This window comes from Pseudomyrmex gracilis, unplaced genomic scaffold (genome assembly GCF_002006095.1).
Source record: "Pseudomyrmex gracilis isolate BER0280 unplaced genomic scaffold, ASM200609v1 scaffold_3, whole genome shotgun sequence".
Classification (NCBI taxonomy): domain Eukaryota; kingdom Metazoa; phylum Arthropoda; class Insecta; order Hymenoptera; family Formicidae; genus Pseudomyrmex; species Pseudomyrmex gracilis.
In genome coordinates, this window is record NW_018020587.1 from 1,614,539 (window position 1) to 1,629,880 (window position 15,342).

At 47.7% G+C, this 15,342-nt stretch overlaps 1 protein-coding gene across 6 annotated transcripts in view; it reads left to right on the forward strand.

Moving 5' to 3' along the window:
* LOC109855181 (polypyrimidine tract-binding protein 1) overlaps positions 1-15,342 on the forward strand; it is a 353,785-nt gene that overhangs the window by 158,736 nt on the left and 179,707 nt on the right. Inside the window, exon 1 of one of the 6 annotated variants that reach the window (XM_020429119.1) lies at positions 3,584-3,935. The exons of the other annotated variants lie outside the window; for them this stretch is intronic. Coding sequence (XP_020284708.1) covers positions 3,933-3,935 — 3 coding nt within the window. The 5' untranslated portion in view covers positions 3,584-3,932. Of the gene's footprint in view, positions 1-3,583; positions 3,936-15,342 lie in introns of those variants that run through there. 6 annotated transcript variants of the gene reach the window in all.

Below are 15,342 nucleotides of genomic sequence, written 5' to 3' on the forward strand. Positions count from 1 at the left end.
GCGGCGGTGGTGGTGGCGGTGGCGGCGGCGCGGAAGCTTACGCGGCACCGCGCGAGAGAGACGCTCCTCAGTTGTGTCAAGCTAGGCGATCGAGTAGGACGCACTTTAATCGTTCCGCCTCCGAGTTACTCTCTCTCTTTCACGAACACACACACACTTACACTCACACACACTCTCTCCTTCCTCTTTTTTTCTCTTCCCTCTTTCTCCTTCTTCTGCCTCTGACGTCTTCCTCCTTCTACGACTCTTTCACAGTTACCAACACACATCCGCCACGGCACGCAGCCACATCCAAGCGCGAGGCCCGCAGCATAAGCGCTCGTACGACAGACGCACACACAGACAGACACACACGCGCCACCCACACGGTCAGCTCTGCTCCTTTTTCGCGCGAGCGACTACTCGACTCTCTCCCGCTTTCGTTTCCGCTCTCTCGATCGGCGGCGGGACACGCGCCGCGTAAACGAGCACTGTGCGAGTCGTCGTTACTCTCGTCGTCGCCACCGCCGCTCATCGCTGTCTCTCATCCCGTTTGCGGTGGTTCGAAAAAAAAAGAAAAAAAAAAACCAAAAAACGCAGCGCAAGAGAAGAGAAAAGACGAGAAGACGCAACGCCAAGCAAGACCACGTGATCAGCGCCGCAGAGAGATTCCCCCAGCACGCTTTAAACGCTCCTACCTCTCGCTCTCACACACTCTCTCTCTCTCTCTGTACGCCGAGTACGCATGTATAAAGTAACCCTCTTGACTGCGCGCTCATTGTCCCCTCTTTGAATCCGTGTGTGTGTGTCTGTGTGTGCCGAGCGCGAGCCACCGGTTGTCGTGGAGCGACAAGCTTGCCGGACTGAACTGTGAGAGCGGTTCAAGGTCGTCATCGTCGTCGTTGGCGTCGCCGCTGCCGCCGTCGCCGTCCTCGACTAGTATCCGTCAGTGACACACACACGTCAACTGGGAAAAGAAAAGGAAAAACCGGACTCCGGCAAGAGAAACTGAGAAATTTGATCGATTCCCCCAGCCCCGTTCGAGATCATCGTCTGATTGCTGCTGCAGAAGATAAAAACTGAAATCAAACTGAATGAGACATCATCACAAAAGTCAGTCACACAGCACGAGAAGTACCGCGAGCAGTCAAAGAGTCGACGTCGGACACATCTTCGCGAGGAGTCGCGAGACCGGCCACCACGCGACTGTCCCGCTTCAGCAATTCTCCCGCCGCTAGTCTCGATCAAACGCGAACAAGAAAGAGAGAGGGAAGGAAGAATCATCGAAAAAAAGAGAGAGATCATTTGTCGTCGCGTTTTCCGCCCCGGCAATCATAAGAGTATCGTTAATTAAGTTCGCTTGTGTGTAAAAACGGTAGTCGTTCGGACATAAAACTGTCGCGCTCTCAACCTCCGACGTGAAGCAAGAGAAATTTACAAAATAGTAATAGAGAGAGATAGGGGGGGGGGAAGGAATCTTTGGGTACGTATGTTGTGTGCGTGTGCATGCGTGCGAAGCGAGTCTCGTCGTTAGGGTTTAGACTAAAAAGTTATTTATAAATAAACAGTATAAGATAATAAAGAGATTATATATATTAAAACACAATCGCGTCACATCCGCGCCGTGCGGATGATCGTCGAGGAACAAAAAAAGAGAATCGCGTCAAGACAATCAATCGTAACTTGTAGTGGGTCGGGACATATCGAAGGAAAGAGAGGGGAAAAGCACGACTTTCTTCGGTCGGCGCACTAATATGTACGTGTGTCTATTATGAAGTAAGAGAAAAGGAAAACAAAAAAAGGGTCGATTGCTCTCGACCTTCCTGTCTTTATGTGATCTCCTCGCCTCTGATTCTACGTGTGTGTGTGTTGTGTATACACGCTCTGTATCGTCTATATATTATATATACAATCGATATATATATATACACACACATACATATATATATATATATATATTTACACTTGTATACATATGTTTATACATATACAAATCCTCGCACATATCCAATTATAGCGCGCCGCGAGCACGGCGCGTGATTCGAATCCGGCGGGATACAAATCTCAGAACAACTGGAAAAGGTCGTACGCAATAGGAGATTGTAAGGTAACTTAGGAGATAAAAAAAGAAAAAGAAACTTTAAAGGATCTCTCTCTCTCTCTCTTTCTCTCTTTTTCTCTTCCCGGTCCATCGACTTGGACGCACTTATATCCGCTCTCTTGTCAATCTTCGTGACAATCATTTTCAGCTAGCTCTCTTAGTAGTGTAAACACGCGCGAGGTGTGTATTCTCACCTTCTTGTAATAGGATTTTAAACGGTCGAATTAGATAGAAGCGAGTTAACCGTGAGAAGAAGGAAGCGTTAGAGAGAAAAGACGAAAGGAGGTTAAAACGATAAAACTTCACGTACCTACGTCGTTTCAATTACACGTACGAGCAAGAGAATCGTGCGAAGCGAGGGACCGAGAGAGCTGCAGTTTCTCCGTCTCTCTCGCGCCTCTTCCGCACTCTTGAGCACATATTTAATCCAAGCAAGCAAAAAACAATTCCCCTCTCTTTCTCGTCAGTCGCTCGTCCACCCACTCTCACCTTCCCCCTTCACCTTCCCCCATCACTCCCTGCCTAAACCCACCCCCTTTTAACTCGTCTCGTTCCCATCTCCTTCCCACCTATGCTCGCTCACACTGACAATCATTCGAAGACTCGCTTGTGGACGACGCGTCACTCGCGTTTCATCGCTCATCGCTAGAACGAACCCCTCGCTTTCTGGCTGTCTCGATTGCACGTGTAGATAAACGCTAGATAGACGCCACACGTCTCGTCGTTGTTGTCGTATTCGATATCTGTAAGAATAGCGCGCGTGTATGTTTTACGAGTACGTGCGTGCGTGCGTGTGCGTGTGCGTGTGAGCGTGTGTGTGTGCGCGCGCGCGAGAGTGTGTCGTGTTTATGTGTGAAACGTCGTTTTAGCTCGTAAGTAGAGTCTAGTTTCGCTCGTGTACTCGCGTGCTTAAACGATACCAAAGACCCTTCGCGAGTCAAAGAGGTCTAAATCCTCACTGGGTGTCTCTCTCTCGTCCGGACGACTATCCGCCGATTTTGACGATACTCTATCCGATCAAGATCCACGACTCGATCGATAAGCCGAACAATAATATCGTTTTGTGCTGTTTTTCTCTCTCTCTTTCTCTGTTTCTCATCGCTGCTCAATCGAGTTCCGGCGCAACGTTCGCCATAACTCGAAATCAGCTCGGTCGAATCAGCGAGTGCTGCTCAGTTAGTCGCTGAGCGAAGGGAAGAGAAAACAACGGTCGAGCGTCCTGTCCCAAGGGGAGGACGACGAAGAAGCAACAAAAATAAGAAAGACACGAGGAAGACCGGCGTCGTCCCTGAACGGGGATCGGCGGGGTGAGGGCAAGGGAGGAGGGTGCTCGTTCAAAGTGTGGTGTGGACCCACCACGTTTGATTGGAGCCGCTGGAACGCCCAGGAACGTTCGCACAGGGCCCTTTGGGGTCTGCAGCAGTCGTTCGCCGCCGCGAATCGCACTTACTTCCTGCAGCCGTCGCTATCGGGCAAATCCTGGCTCGCGGACGCGATCGTCGGCGCTGACGAGGCACGTTCCCCCATCACCACGTATTTTCATTCGTATCCGTTCGTCCCGGGTGGTGCGGTGCCTCTGCCCCCGCCCTTGCTAAACGGCATCAACAATCCGGCGGCAGCAGCGATCACCCCGGGGCTGGTGGGACATCTGTTTAGCACTCAGCAGGCTTGCAATCTCGCCTGCACCTGCTCTTGCAACATCGTTGCTAACTGCAACCCCCATCATCAGCAGCATCACCATCAGCAGCAGCATCAGCATCATCAGCAGCAGCAACAGCAGCAGCAGCAGCATCACAGGACGCTTGGTACCACGGCTGTTCTGCTGCAACCAGTTGATCATATCAAAGACACTATGGTGAGTTTACCTTTTCCTGTCTTTCGCGCGCGCCACCATGTCTGCTTGGATCGTCTTCGCAACAATAGGAAAGTATTATTATATTATCAAAACAAACAAGCGTGATATAACGTTCTTATTGATGCAATGAAATACTTTATATCTTTTTTTTTTTTTGTTTTGTAGTATTAGAAACTGTTGCCGCAAAGAACAACCGCGTGCAAGGATTGTTCTTCTTGTATTTTCAGATTTTTGGTAACCGCTGTAAACAATTCCAAATCCACGTACGCGACAATCTCGCTTGTTAGGTAAACTATTGAATTATGAGTCGTTCGCGCGACGACTTGTTTAATACCTATCGAGCCTCCAATTTGCGTGTAATTCGGTGCAATTACGTCGATCGTGCGTACGGGGAAATCAGTCGCCGGGTTTTCGAACGCGATACATTCTCGCGATCCTAACAATGGCGCTTTACACATATTCGCGCTCGAGAATTCCGCGGGAGTGTTACGCTCCCGCGCGCGTCTCATGAGACAAAGCTCTCTCGCGAAGAGGGATTCCTCGAGGTAACAAACCCTCCGGCAGCCAGTAACGAGGGTACTTATCACCGGGCACGAGTAATACTCCCGAGGAGGAGGGGGAGATACACCTGCTGTGTGCATCAGGAATGGATTTAGTCGCGACGATGAATTACTTCCTACGTTTGCCGTGTAAACAGGGGAAGAGTTTTCCTCACCGAAAACCCGGGGGCTCGGCGCAAATTTCGCCCGCCTCTGCTCCGTTTCATCTTCTTCCCTACCACTCGTGACTCGTACCCCCCAGCGCGCTCGGTAAACGTTTCGCGGGGGAGAAGCGGACGGTGCTTTAAATCCCGGACTGTCTACGGGGGCATCCTCTTTAATCCTTCGATCGACAGGTGTCGAGCGAGCGAGAAGGAGAGAAAGGGAGAAAGAGCGCGAGAGAAACGGAGCAAACGTGAGAGAGGGTGACCCGCACCCGCGCGACGTGACATCCCGCGATCGAGAATCTCGAACAAACCTTATACCTACCTACTCTTCCCACTCGATCGGATGATCGCGTCGTCATCCCGCTCTTCTCCAGGCTCGAGAATCTAATTTTCCCACCCGTTTCGCGCGCGCGTCTTTCAGGCGCCCTTCTCGGTACTTCCCTTCGATCTGCCGTCGTCGGTTCCGCTTCATCCACCTTCCCGCGCCCGAGCTCCGGCGTGTGTGTCTCGTCGAGCACGTAGCGAAAGAATCGCATTATCGTCGACGACGCCAACGTACCGACATTCCGCCTACGGCGCGTTTCGATTTCTCTCTCTCTCTCTCTCTCTCTCGCTCTCTCTTTCTCTATATCTCCATCTCTTTTCGCCTACATGCGCGTTATATACGCGCGTTTAATTGGCGTACGTGTAATCTCGAGTTGTGGTTGCTGGAACTTCCTCGTTTGCGAGTCTAGAAGTCGAGACGAGGCGTGTCGGGCGGGATCGCGAAGTTTGCCCTCCCCCGCCACGATCGGTATACGTGGCGCCGAGATCCGATAGTATTTCGATAGTTTGCGCTCAGAAGAGAGAATCTCTAATTTGGTAATCGTTTGATCTTGTTTGGAACACGTAATTTTGCGTGAGGAAAACTCTCGCCGGACTCTCCCTCTCTCTCTCTCTTTCTCTCCCCCTCTTTGACGATCTTTGCAAGTTAAATTAAAAATCACCGAGTTATGAGTGCTTCGCGTTTCGCTGAATATTTCCACGGTTATTCGCAGTTCCCTGCGAACGGGAGGGAAAGCTTACATCTTCTCGCTCTCGGTAAGTTGGCAGAAACGGTCGTTACCATCTTGACGGGTCGTTCGAATGCACCATTGGCGGAAAGATTTACGCGCTCGCCGGATTTGTGCGAGTCTTGCGATTTTACGGCGTCTGAATACGCAAGAGAGAGAGAGAGAGAGAGAGAGAGAGAGACGTCGTTCATATCTTTCCTCACTTTACTCGTTTCCACGAGAAAAGAATTCTCGTGACTACTCTCGACGATCGGCATCGAGATTTGGCATAGAAATTCGCAAATACGTACAACATGTTTATCTCGCACAGAGAGACTTCTGGTCAATGCGGAGATATGCTCTTCATCGTTACTGCATTTATTCCGAAAAATGTTCACGTCAGAATCTTAAATTAAGATCGCATCGAATTTATTTTATATATTTAAAATGTGGATTTTCGAGATTAAAACAAACAATCGGTGTCGAAAAATTGTAACTTGCAACGATTTAAAAATTCTTGTTTTGATACTACGGTCGTTTCAAGTAGTCGCCGGGGACGGTCTTGGTGACAATTGCTTTCGCATTCCGTCAAGTGAAGTTAATTACGTTAAGTGCCTCGTTGAGGCGTTTCGAAGGAAACTCGGCGCAAGACTCATTTCGTAACGATATGCGGGAGAGTCTTTTCTCTCTTTCTCTTCTTACTTCCCTCTCTCCCTCGTTCGTCTTCATTTTCTTTCGACCCCTTTCGTATTTACGTTTCCGATAAAATGGGTCATCTTGTCCCACAACGAGGACTATATATCCACGACTCTTTGCACTTTCCGCCGGAGGCGACTCGAAGGAAACGTCAACAGACGAACGGAAAAGACGGCGGAAAGAGGATGCTGCCACTCGATAAAAATCTTCTTTGGATTCGCTTTTTTTTGCTCGTTATCGCAGCGCGAGCGCCGCGATTAAAATGTGACATACGTTACATCACACAGAAGAAAACGCGCGCGCGCGACAAACGGGACATGAGTCCGCGGAAAGTCAGGGAGATTCGATTTGAATTTTATTCGAAAGAGGTACAGAGAAATCGGAAACGGGTTGGGGAAAAGAGGAGGGTATTTACGAAATATCGTCCTTTCAGATTTCACCACGCTCGCTTAAACATCTTTCAGCATTTAAAATGTTATTTGCGCGAAAACGTTGAAATCAACTTCCGTTAATTCCGCTCCAACCTTGCGGCGCGGAATGACGCGCATCGCATCGGTCTTTTGCAAACGACATATCGCGGAGGTTGAATATCTGCTCTTTTAACTATATTTATACAAACAAAAGTTTTATTCGCAGTAAACACAGTATGAGAAAATGTTATCTCAAAAATTGATTGCTCCCGTTCTCTCGCTGATTTTTTGTCTCATTCCAGCTCTCGTAACTACTACGTGCGTTCTTTCAAAGTAGAAAAGAACGACACCGGTCAGACACAATTTGTCGGAGATAATCAATACGTCGAACAAGTTGCGTCACAAATGCTCACGTACCTACTTCTCCGGGTTTTCCATCTTTCTCTTATATTCCGCGTGTTTGTCAGCAGCGCAGTTAAAGGGTCATTTTCGTAAATTAAATTAGATTAACATCGCTTTGCGAACGAACGTCGCTGTTAATCGAAATGGAGCATCGTCGCCGCGGGAGATAATTATTGGACCTCGCTTTTCAACGACCTCGAAACCACCGGTCTTTTCCCACATGTACGTAGTCCTTTCTCCGGGGGCTCTTCTCCCTTTTCCTCCTCGTACGCCACGATCGCCCTGTTTAATCATCCCTCCCTTCGTCGACGAATTCGCCGAAATAGCGCGGCAACTTGGCGCGACCCGGGATTGAAAAGCTGGCGACGCGTCGAAATGAAAATGGACGTAAACTCCCGGACGAGAAACGTTTCCGCGCGACTTCACGCATTCCCCTCCCCTTCTCCGTCTCTTTCCCCTCTTTCACCCCCTTTGCGTCAGTCGCTTTCCGTATCTATGCGCGTTCACCAAGGGTGACGTGTGCATCAACCCGCCATCGCCAAATCCGATATACCGTATCGCGCGCGAACTCTGCTCGGAAACTCTCTCCGCGAGCGAGCGCTCCGCATCTTTTGGCGTGAGAAAAATTGCTATTGCGCGACGATGTTTTATCTAGTCCCCGCGTTCTCGCGCTCTCTCGTCGTCACGGTGTCTAATCCTTTAAAAAGCACACCATTGGATTTTAGGGAAAAAAAAAAAAAAAAAATACGCGTGCGGGCAGTTTATTTTGGGAAACGCCGTTGTATCCCGTTTGTAAAACGGGTCGGCGCGTGTTTTCGTTTTGAGAGAACGGTGGGCGCGCTGGAATTTACCTTCGCTCTCTCGGGCGCGCTATTATAAGGCGCGAAAGTATCGCGTGTTGTACACGAGAGGAGAAGACATTGTTTGTTGTAATGACAGCGCGATAATTTTCGAGTCTCGTTCGAGTGTGTATAATTAGACCGACGTCATACGTGACATGACACGCGCGCACGTGTAACAAGCCTCCCCCTCCCTTCCGTGAAGCTTCCTGGTAAACTCTCCGTCGGTGGTATATATTCATCAGGAAACTCACGTTCCGCAGTTTCTCATGCTTCCAAGTTGAATTGTAGCCGGAAGAACCATCGCTTGCGTTATACAACCGCATTGACCGACCGGTCGCGCGCGCGTTACTACTCGCTCGCGCTTCTTCGGCAAATTCAGGATAGTTTCTGTGCGGGACCTCGTTTGACCGAGCTAACCCTCTCTCCCCCCCCGGCGGCGTTCGTGCGCTCCCCGTTCTCTATTAGTCCCGGACTCTCTCCCGGATTGCGGCGACATTTCGGAAACCAATTCGAGTCGTGCAGTCTGTCGACCGAAACAAGCGAGCGGCTGCATTTTCACGACACTGTTGTGAGTTTTTGCGTATCCTCTCTTCTTGTCTTTGTTTTTTACTTCAAATTTATTTCGTTATCGTAACAAGTAGCTCTCGCATTCGTGTGTGGAATGTTGAGCAATCTGGACCATCTCCGATCGATTCCTTCTATTTCGGGACGCGCACGGGAGTGTGTCATTACGACCGATCCGAATGCACAAAGTTTCCATCTACCGGTAGGTGCGATATGTATCGATTTTTATTTCGTACGAACTTCGTCGTTTTTTTTATTCTTCCCGTTCGAGTAATTAGTTTTATTTTGACAAAAATGCGAGCTCTCATTTATTTAATTGGAGCGGAGAAATGTCGAGGTGAGAAAGGAAATAAATTCTCATAATCTTTCGGAAAGACCTCCTTTCATACGGCAGTAAACACGATAATAATCTCTCGGGACGTAATCGCGTAAAGGCATCGGTGCTGCTGCTGCTGCTGCTGCTTCTGCGTCCGCTGTAAGATCGTTGTATTGCAACGCGAAGTGCTCGCGTCGTAATACCCCCGGTGTCGTATGCTCTCATAGTGCGTCGAATTCGAACTTTACGAGCAAACTTAGCGGCGCGATGCAGCTCGATGCCGCCGGTTTCCCGATGCAGTTCGATGCGCGTTGGATTTTCACCACCGGTGAACGCACACACACACACACACACACCGATTCTCATCTTTACGAGTCGGCGAAAACAACGTAATGTGGTGTGGTGCGCGCGCACACACACACACATACTCTCTCTCGCGACAACGAATAGCAGCGCGTGACACGGTTTTATCGGCGATATTCCACCCCGAGCCAGGGCTCGTGTTTTTTCCGCCTCGTCGATCCGAAATACAAAAGATCACGACGGGAGGTGAAAAGAATCGACTCGCAGCGCTCGCCCGCGCGTGTGTGTTCGCGTTGATAATTTGTCGAAGAGTTTATAAATATTTGCAACCATCACACGAAGAGAATTTCTCGCTCGTTGGACGCGTTTAGCGCGCGGCAATAAAAATTTACGAGAGATAAAAAACACGCGCGATTCGGCACGAATCTATAAACGGCGCGTGTGTTTCACGCTGACGTGTTAGTTACACGCGTGGTATTTTCGAATATACGTTTTGCGACGTTTCCTTTTGTTTTCGACGAAGAGCGGCGCGATCTTACGCACGCGAGTTTTCATCGCGCGATGTTAAAAAGACCGTAACCGATGGAGCGCGCGATACAACGTCGCGTCTCGCGGCGAGCGTGCGAGCGAGCGCGGCAGCTTTTCGATAAGCGAGGCGCGCCACGTAATTAAAATCCGTAAGTAACGAGAGCTTACACGCGGATTGACTTGAGCGATCTGCATAATGCAACGCGCGACCCAAATCCGCGTAATAGAGTTTCCACGGTGGATAAGAGCGCTCGAAAAGGAACACCTACGTTCTTTCCTCACCTGCTTCTCTCTCTCTCTCTCTCTCTCGCTCTTTTTTTTCTTCCCTCTTCCCTCTTTACCTTCTCAAAGAGAGAACACGAATCTCGTTTCGCCTCCTTTTATGCACATCGCGAGCCTACTTTCGATCTCGTTCTCGAGGATCGCCTTCCATCACGCGTTTCGCATACTTCAGCCTTCGAGTGCAATTCCGCAGCAGACGAGACGAGAGTTGGGGGGCGCGAAAGAGAGGGATACCGAAGGCGCGTTGGGTGCAAGCAATGTGGGAAAGCGGATACGAGAGCGCGGCGGAAGAAAGGTGGGGGATGATATCGTAATGCAGTATTGTGAGGACGTGCCTGGAGGGTCGCGAGACAAGCGACTCCCTTCGACGTGCAGTTACGTGCGAGAAGAAAACAGGGTTTCTCAAACTCATTCTTCCGAGCGTTTATTTTCTTCGTCTCTTTTCTTAGATTCGATAAGAATTTATTAGAAATTGCAAAACATTGAAAAAAACAACAGCTGTTATCGCGCAAGTAAAATTGCGACAAAAAATCGACGCGAATAAAAAAAAAAAAACTCGATCGAAGAATCATTTCGATAGTTTTCTTCACGTGTATTTTTTAAAAATTCGAGAGACACCACCCGCGCCACAGAATGTCGAAAGAAAAGTGTTGCGAGCGGGATGGCCACGAGTGAATTTTCGCGGTTTTGCTCGACGTGGAAAATCGCTCGCGCGACGAATGGGGTTTCCGGTCTGGGTCGAGCGAAAATTGGTAATCCGATTTCGTACGCGCGAACGTTGACAAGCCGGTAGATTTTAGTGTTTCGATAGATTTTCCGCACTTTCTCGGCGGGAAGAGTAGGTTTTTTTTTTTTTTTTTCATAAATGCGCTTTCGAAAACTTGGAGAATCTCGCGGAGATGAAGTAGCTTTCCGAAACAGATCATTCCGCGACAGATTTGCATTCAAATTGCATTCAAATCTTGATGTTTCATGCGCACGTGTTTCGCCGATTGCTTAATCGATTTTATTCGTTCGAATAAAGTCGTCGAGTTTCATTCGAAGAGAAAACAAAAGAAAATTACATGTAATGCAATTGAGATTGTATATTTTAAACTAAAAAACACACGTTGCACGCAGATGTGTATGTATGTTTTTTTTTTCTTTTTGCATATTGTTGAAAAACTAACTCACTACGACAATAATTCATTTACGGCAGTTGCCATACTGAACCAGTTTAAATCGATACGCTTCTGTACTCGTTAGTTGCGATACTCCATTTCTGTTTCGAAATAAATTTATTTAAAAAAAAAACGAATCGCTCTCAATTATGTACAGCACCGATGTTTGCACTTGAAAAGAGTACGCGCGTATCAATTTCTATAAAAAAAAAAAAATAAATAAATAAATCCGAGTTTTTTTCATGCACACTGTTCGAAAGTATGATATTATCCTCGTGCGGAAATTTAGCGCTTGCTCGGGGGGCGCAGAAGAGGTGAAATTTTTTTGGGGTTCGCGCGCGACATAAGTAACGATTTCGGAATCGACTGCCAGACATTTCCTCGTCTCAAAGGCGAGAGCCGTCAGCGAAAATCGCGAGTTTCCGCGAATTCAGCGTGCGCCCCGGAGCCATATATCCCGCATTTCTTCGTTTCCGGAAAATGCACTCCAAAGTATCCGCGTTATGTATCCTGCGGGGCCGAAGTAGCGCGAATACCCGTCGTAAAGGTACGTGTGTGTATGTGTGGGAGAAGGAGAAAAAGTCTCAGTGTGCAACTAAAATAAAATTTAATAATGTTCGCGGTTGCGTTTGCATAAGCGCATGCAACATTCGATTACTCTAGAAACTATTTCGCGGAAACGCCTTACAGTTTACATATAATTTTTTATACAATTTTTATTTTTTTTTATTTTAGTGACGTGTTGTTTTTCCACTTTTTCCTGTCACGTGTTGTTTTTTTTCACTTCTCTCTGTCACGTGACTTTACTTTAGTAACGTTTTTGAAGGCACGTGACTAAAGTACAGTCACGTGACTTTAGTCACGTATTGTTTTCCACTATGTGCGAATGCGCAGCCGACATAAAGATGTCAAAAAGAACGTTGTCATTTATTGCGAAATATCGTGGATGCTCCGACAATCATTAATATATTAACTGATGCGCGTACAACACCTAAGAATAGACTCCGCGCTTGCTGAGTGCTGGCACGTGAGAAAGAGTTTTTCGCGGGATTATGCGGTCGTCTTTCTCTCCTGCGTCCTACTTAAGGATCGATCGTGTCCCCGGCATTAGCTTACGGTCGTCCGATGGCAACGAGAGCAACTTCCTCGCGACGTCTCGACGAGACGCGGGGAAGCTTATCGGCTTACGCCCGCGTCGACGATGTCTTTTGTGGAAACGCGCGTTCGACATATGGCTTTTCTTCTCGCGAAAGTGTCCGCGGACACGTACGAGAAGTGAATTCTAATTTCGATCCGATATTTCTCGCTCGTACGGATATACCGCTTTTACGTTATTCCGTTTCCGGAATAAACGATGCGAAGGGAACAACATCGCGGCTGTCGGTTCTGGTAATATCTCGAGATATTTTTCTCTGCAACAACATATATATATATATATCTACTAACTACGTGCGGCGACTTTGCAAGTTTCATCGATGATCGGCTACGGCGAGCGCGCGAGACGCTTAACGATTCCGTGATCGACGTGACGATATTTCACGGAAGAGAAAACAACCCGATTTCACCGACTGCTCTCTGGGGGGTCGCTTCTTGTGTCTCTCTCTCGTTGTTCCGCGAGCGAAGGAATTGCGACGCGCAATTCCTTCCTCTCCGACGAGAGGAGCGGGACGCAACGGTGATTTAGAGGAATCCATCACGGACTGCGGCTCTGTCTAGATCTATTATTGGACGCCGGAACGTAAGTTAGCGGCGGCGGCGACCGCCGGGCCGAGTCGGAGGGGTGATTCGGGCAGCTGTAGGAGAGAAGGTGGTGGTAAGACCGGGGGCGTCGGAGCGGGTGTTCACGCCGATGGTGTCTAGGGATAACGCGGCGGACGTATTAGGTAATTGCGGGGGCGAGCTCAGCCGAGAGAGGGCTCGAGAAGAGGAGGGTGGAGAAGGGATGTGATTTATATCGCGGGCACGTGACGCCGGGTAGAAGTTATCGTTAGCCGCGCGTCTTACCGCGCGGATCGCGTCGAGCCGCCCTTTTACACGTTCGTTTTCACAGTCGCGCGAGATATCTCGCATATGTGTGTCGCGATCTCTCCCGTGTTTAATGTAAGACGGGGTTATACGCTTTTATACGCGGAGATGCGAGACCCTCCCGATACGTCACCGCGTATTTTCGGCTCGCCCCTGTGCGCGCTTCGGTCACACACTATGCGTAGGATGTGTATTTTCGGGGACGAAACGCGCGGTTTACGGCGGTTTGTATTCAGTTTGCCACTCTCGGTTTTACAAATGCGATCATCCGCTGTTATTTTATTCTCGCAACGCGAAGTGTTTATTTGACGTAAAAAATAACCACGCCGCGAAAGTGGTATTACGCGAGCACTTTGTGCGATATAATACATCTCGTTTATTCGCTCGCTGTAGAAATGTTTTTTTTTTGTTTTATTTTTTTTTTAAGAACGGAATAAGAATGCGTTAAGGTTTTTAACATAATTCTTTGTGTATTTTTGCACTCGCTTATCGATTATCGCGTTTTCTTAAGCGCGCGACAAGTGGTCATGCATGTTATCGCATCTCGATCGATATCTCGGTTCCGAGGGCGATACTGAAAAGGAAGGGTATTTCCTTTTGGAGCAAAATGACGTGCTATTACGGCCGTAGGGAAATATTGTGCAATCGCCTTGAATGAAACCGCCGCCCGAAGGACGTAGCAATTTTCTACCGGTCGATAAAGCGAAAAGTGTCGATTAACCAGCAATCCCATTTCCCGCGTGTTACTCGCGTCCTTTTGTTGCCAAATCTATATCCTACTGCGAAATAATTTTTTTTAATTCTTTAAGTAGCATATATAATTATAAGCGCACACACACACACACACGTCTTTATTGATATCGCTTTATGTCCAAATTCTTATATTTTTGAATTTATTGCGCTTTGCGTTATTACATTATAAAATCGATTTACATTATATATTGTATGCATGTAGTTTAAACCGGAGCATAATATTTAAATTATGTGCATGCACAGCGCAGTTGAAACGTTGAAATGAGAAAAACACTGGTTGGCTTGCGAGATATTGCGTAATTTTGTATTTTCAGGACTCGATGTATTATTCCGTTCGGATCGGCGATATTAAACACTGGACAAGTGCGTGCTCACAGTAATTATTAATTAATTTGCCTTAATATATTAATATATCTCTGGAGTTCAAACCCATGCAGCCACCATCGTCTATGTTTAATGGAGTCTGCACGTGACTGCTTCAGAAAAGTACGCTTCGTGCAGCGTTTTATTTAACGTCTCATTAATTACTCAGCACACATTGCCGACAATTATCCGTCGCTGACGAAGTCTTCCTTTATTCGGCGTTCGCCGCGCTTGGGTTTTGCCGTCGTTCACTTTCCTTCGTCAGAACGTAACAAACTCACACATACGTTTTCTCTCTCTCTCTCTCTCTCTCACTCTCTTCCCGTCTACGCAACCCCCAAGAGGCATGCGGTCTACGTATCTAATTACCTAATGACGTTAGTTAGAGTCGTATGGCTGAGGATTCGCCTTTATCCTCACCACGGGCGGTTTCATTTGCTTCACTCTCTCCGCTACGCCGCTTTCTCCCTCGCATCTCCCCGTTATCTCTCGCAGCATTCACCGCATTCCACTTCTCTAGCTGATTTACGTACACTTACCGACAAAAGTTAGGAAACAAAGTAGCAATTTTAACATTAAATCACTCACCAATAGAACGTCGCACGTTATTTCTGAAGTTATTTTCAAACAAATTGATCTTCGTCGCTCTACAGAAGTTTTGATCACTCACACAGTAATGCATATTTAAAGTTCTCTCAGCTACATTGATCAAATCTAGCCTGTACAACTACATCCGTGAGAGATAGGTTTGGAATTTTATTATATATTATTGATAATAATATATGTAACACACACACACACAATATAAACTCGCGCGCGCAATACACCGAAGTTGCCGAGCGGCAAAGAAAGTGGAGCACGTTATTGTTGTGCAATCGCTTCCAGTTGATTGTTACGGATGACGCGTGTGAGCGATGTTTTATTCATTTTAATTTTTGTAATTGGTTCGTGTGCAATTATATGTACACATATGTATATGTATAGGATTTTTAATTTGCACAAATTAACATCAGCGGTATGCGGGAT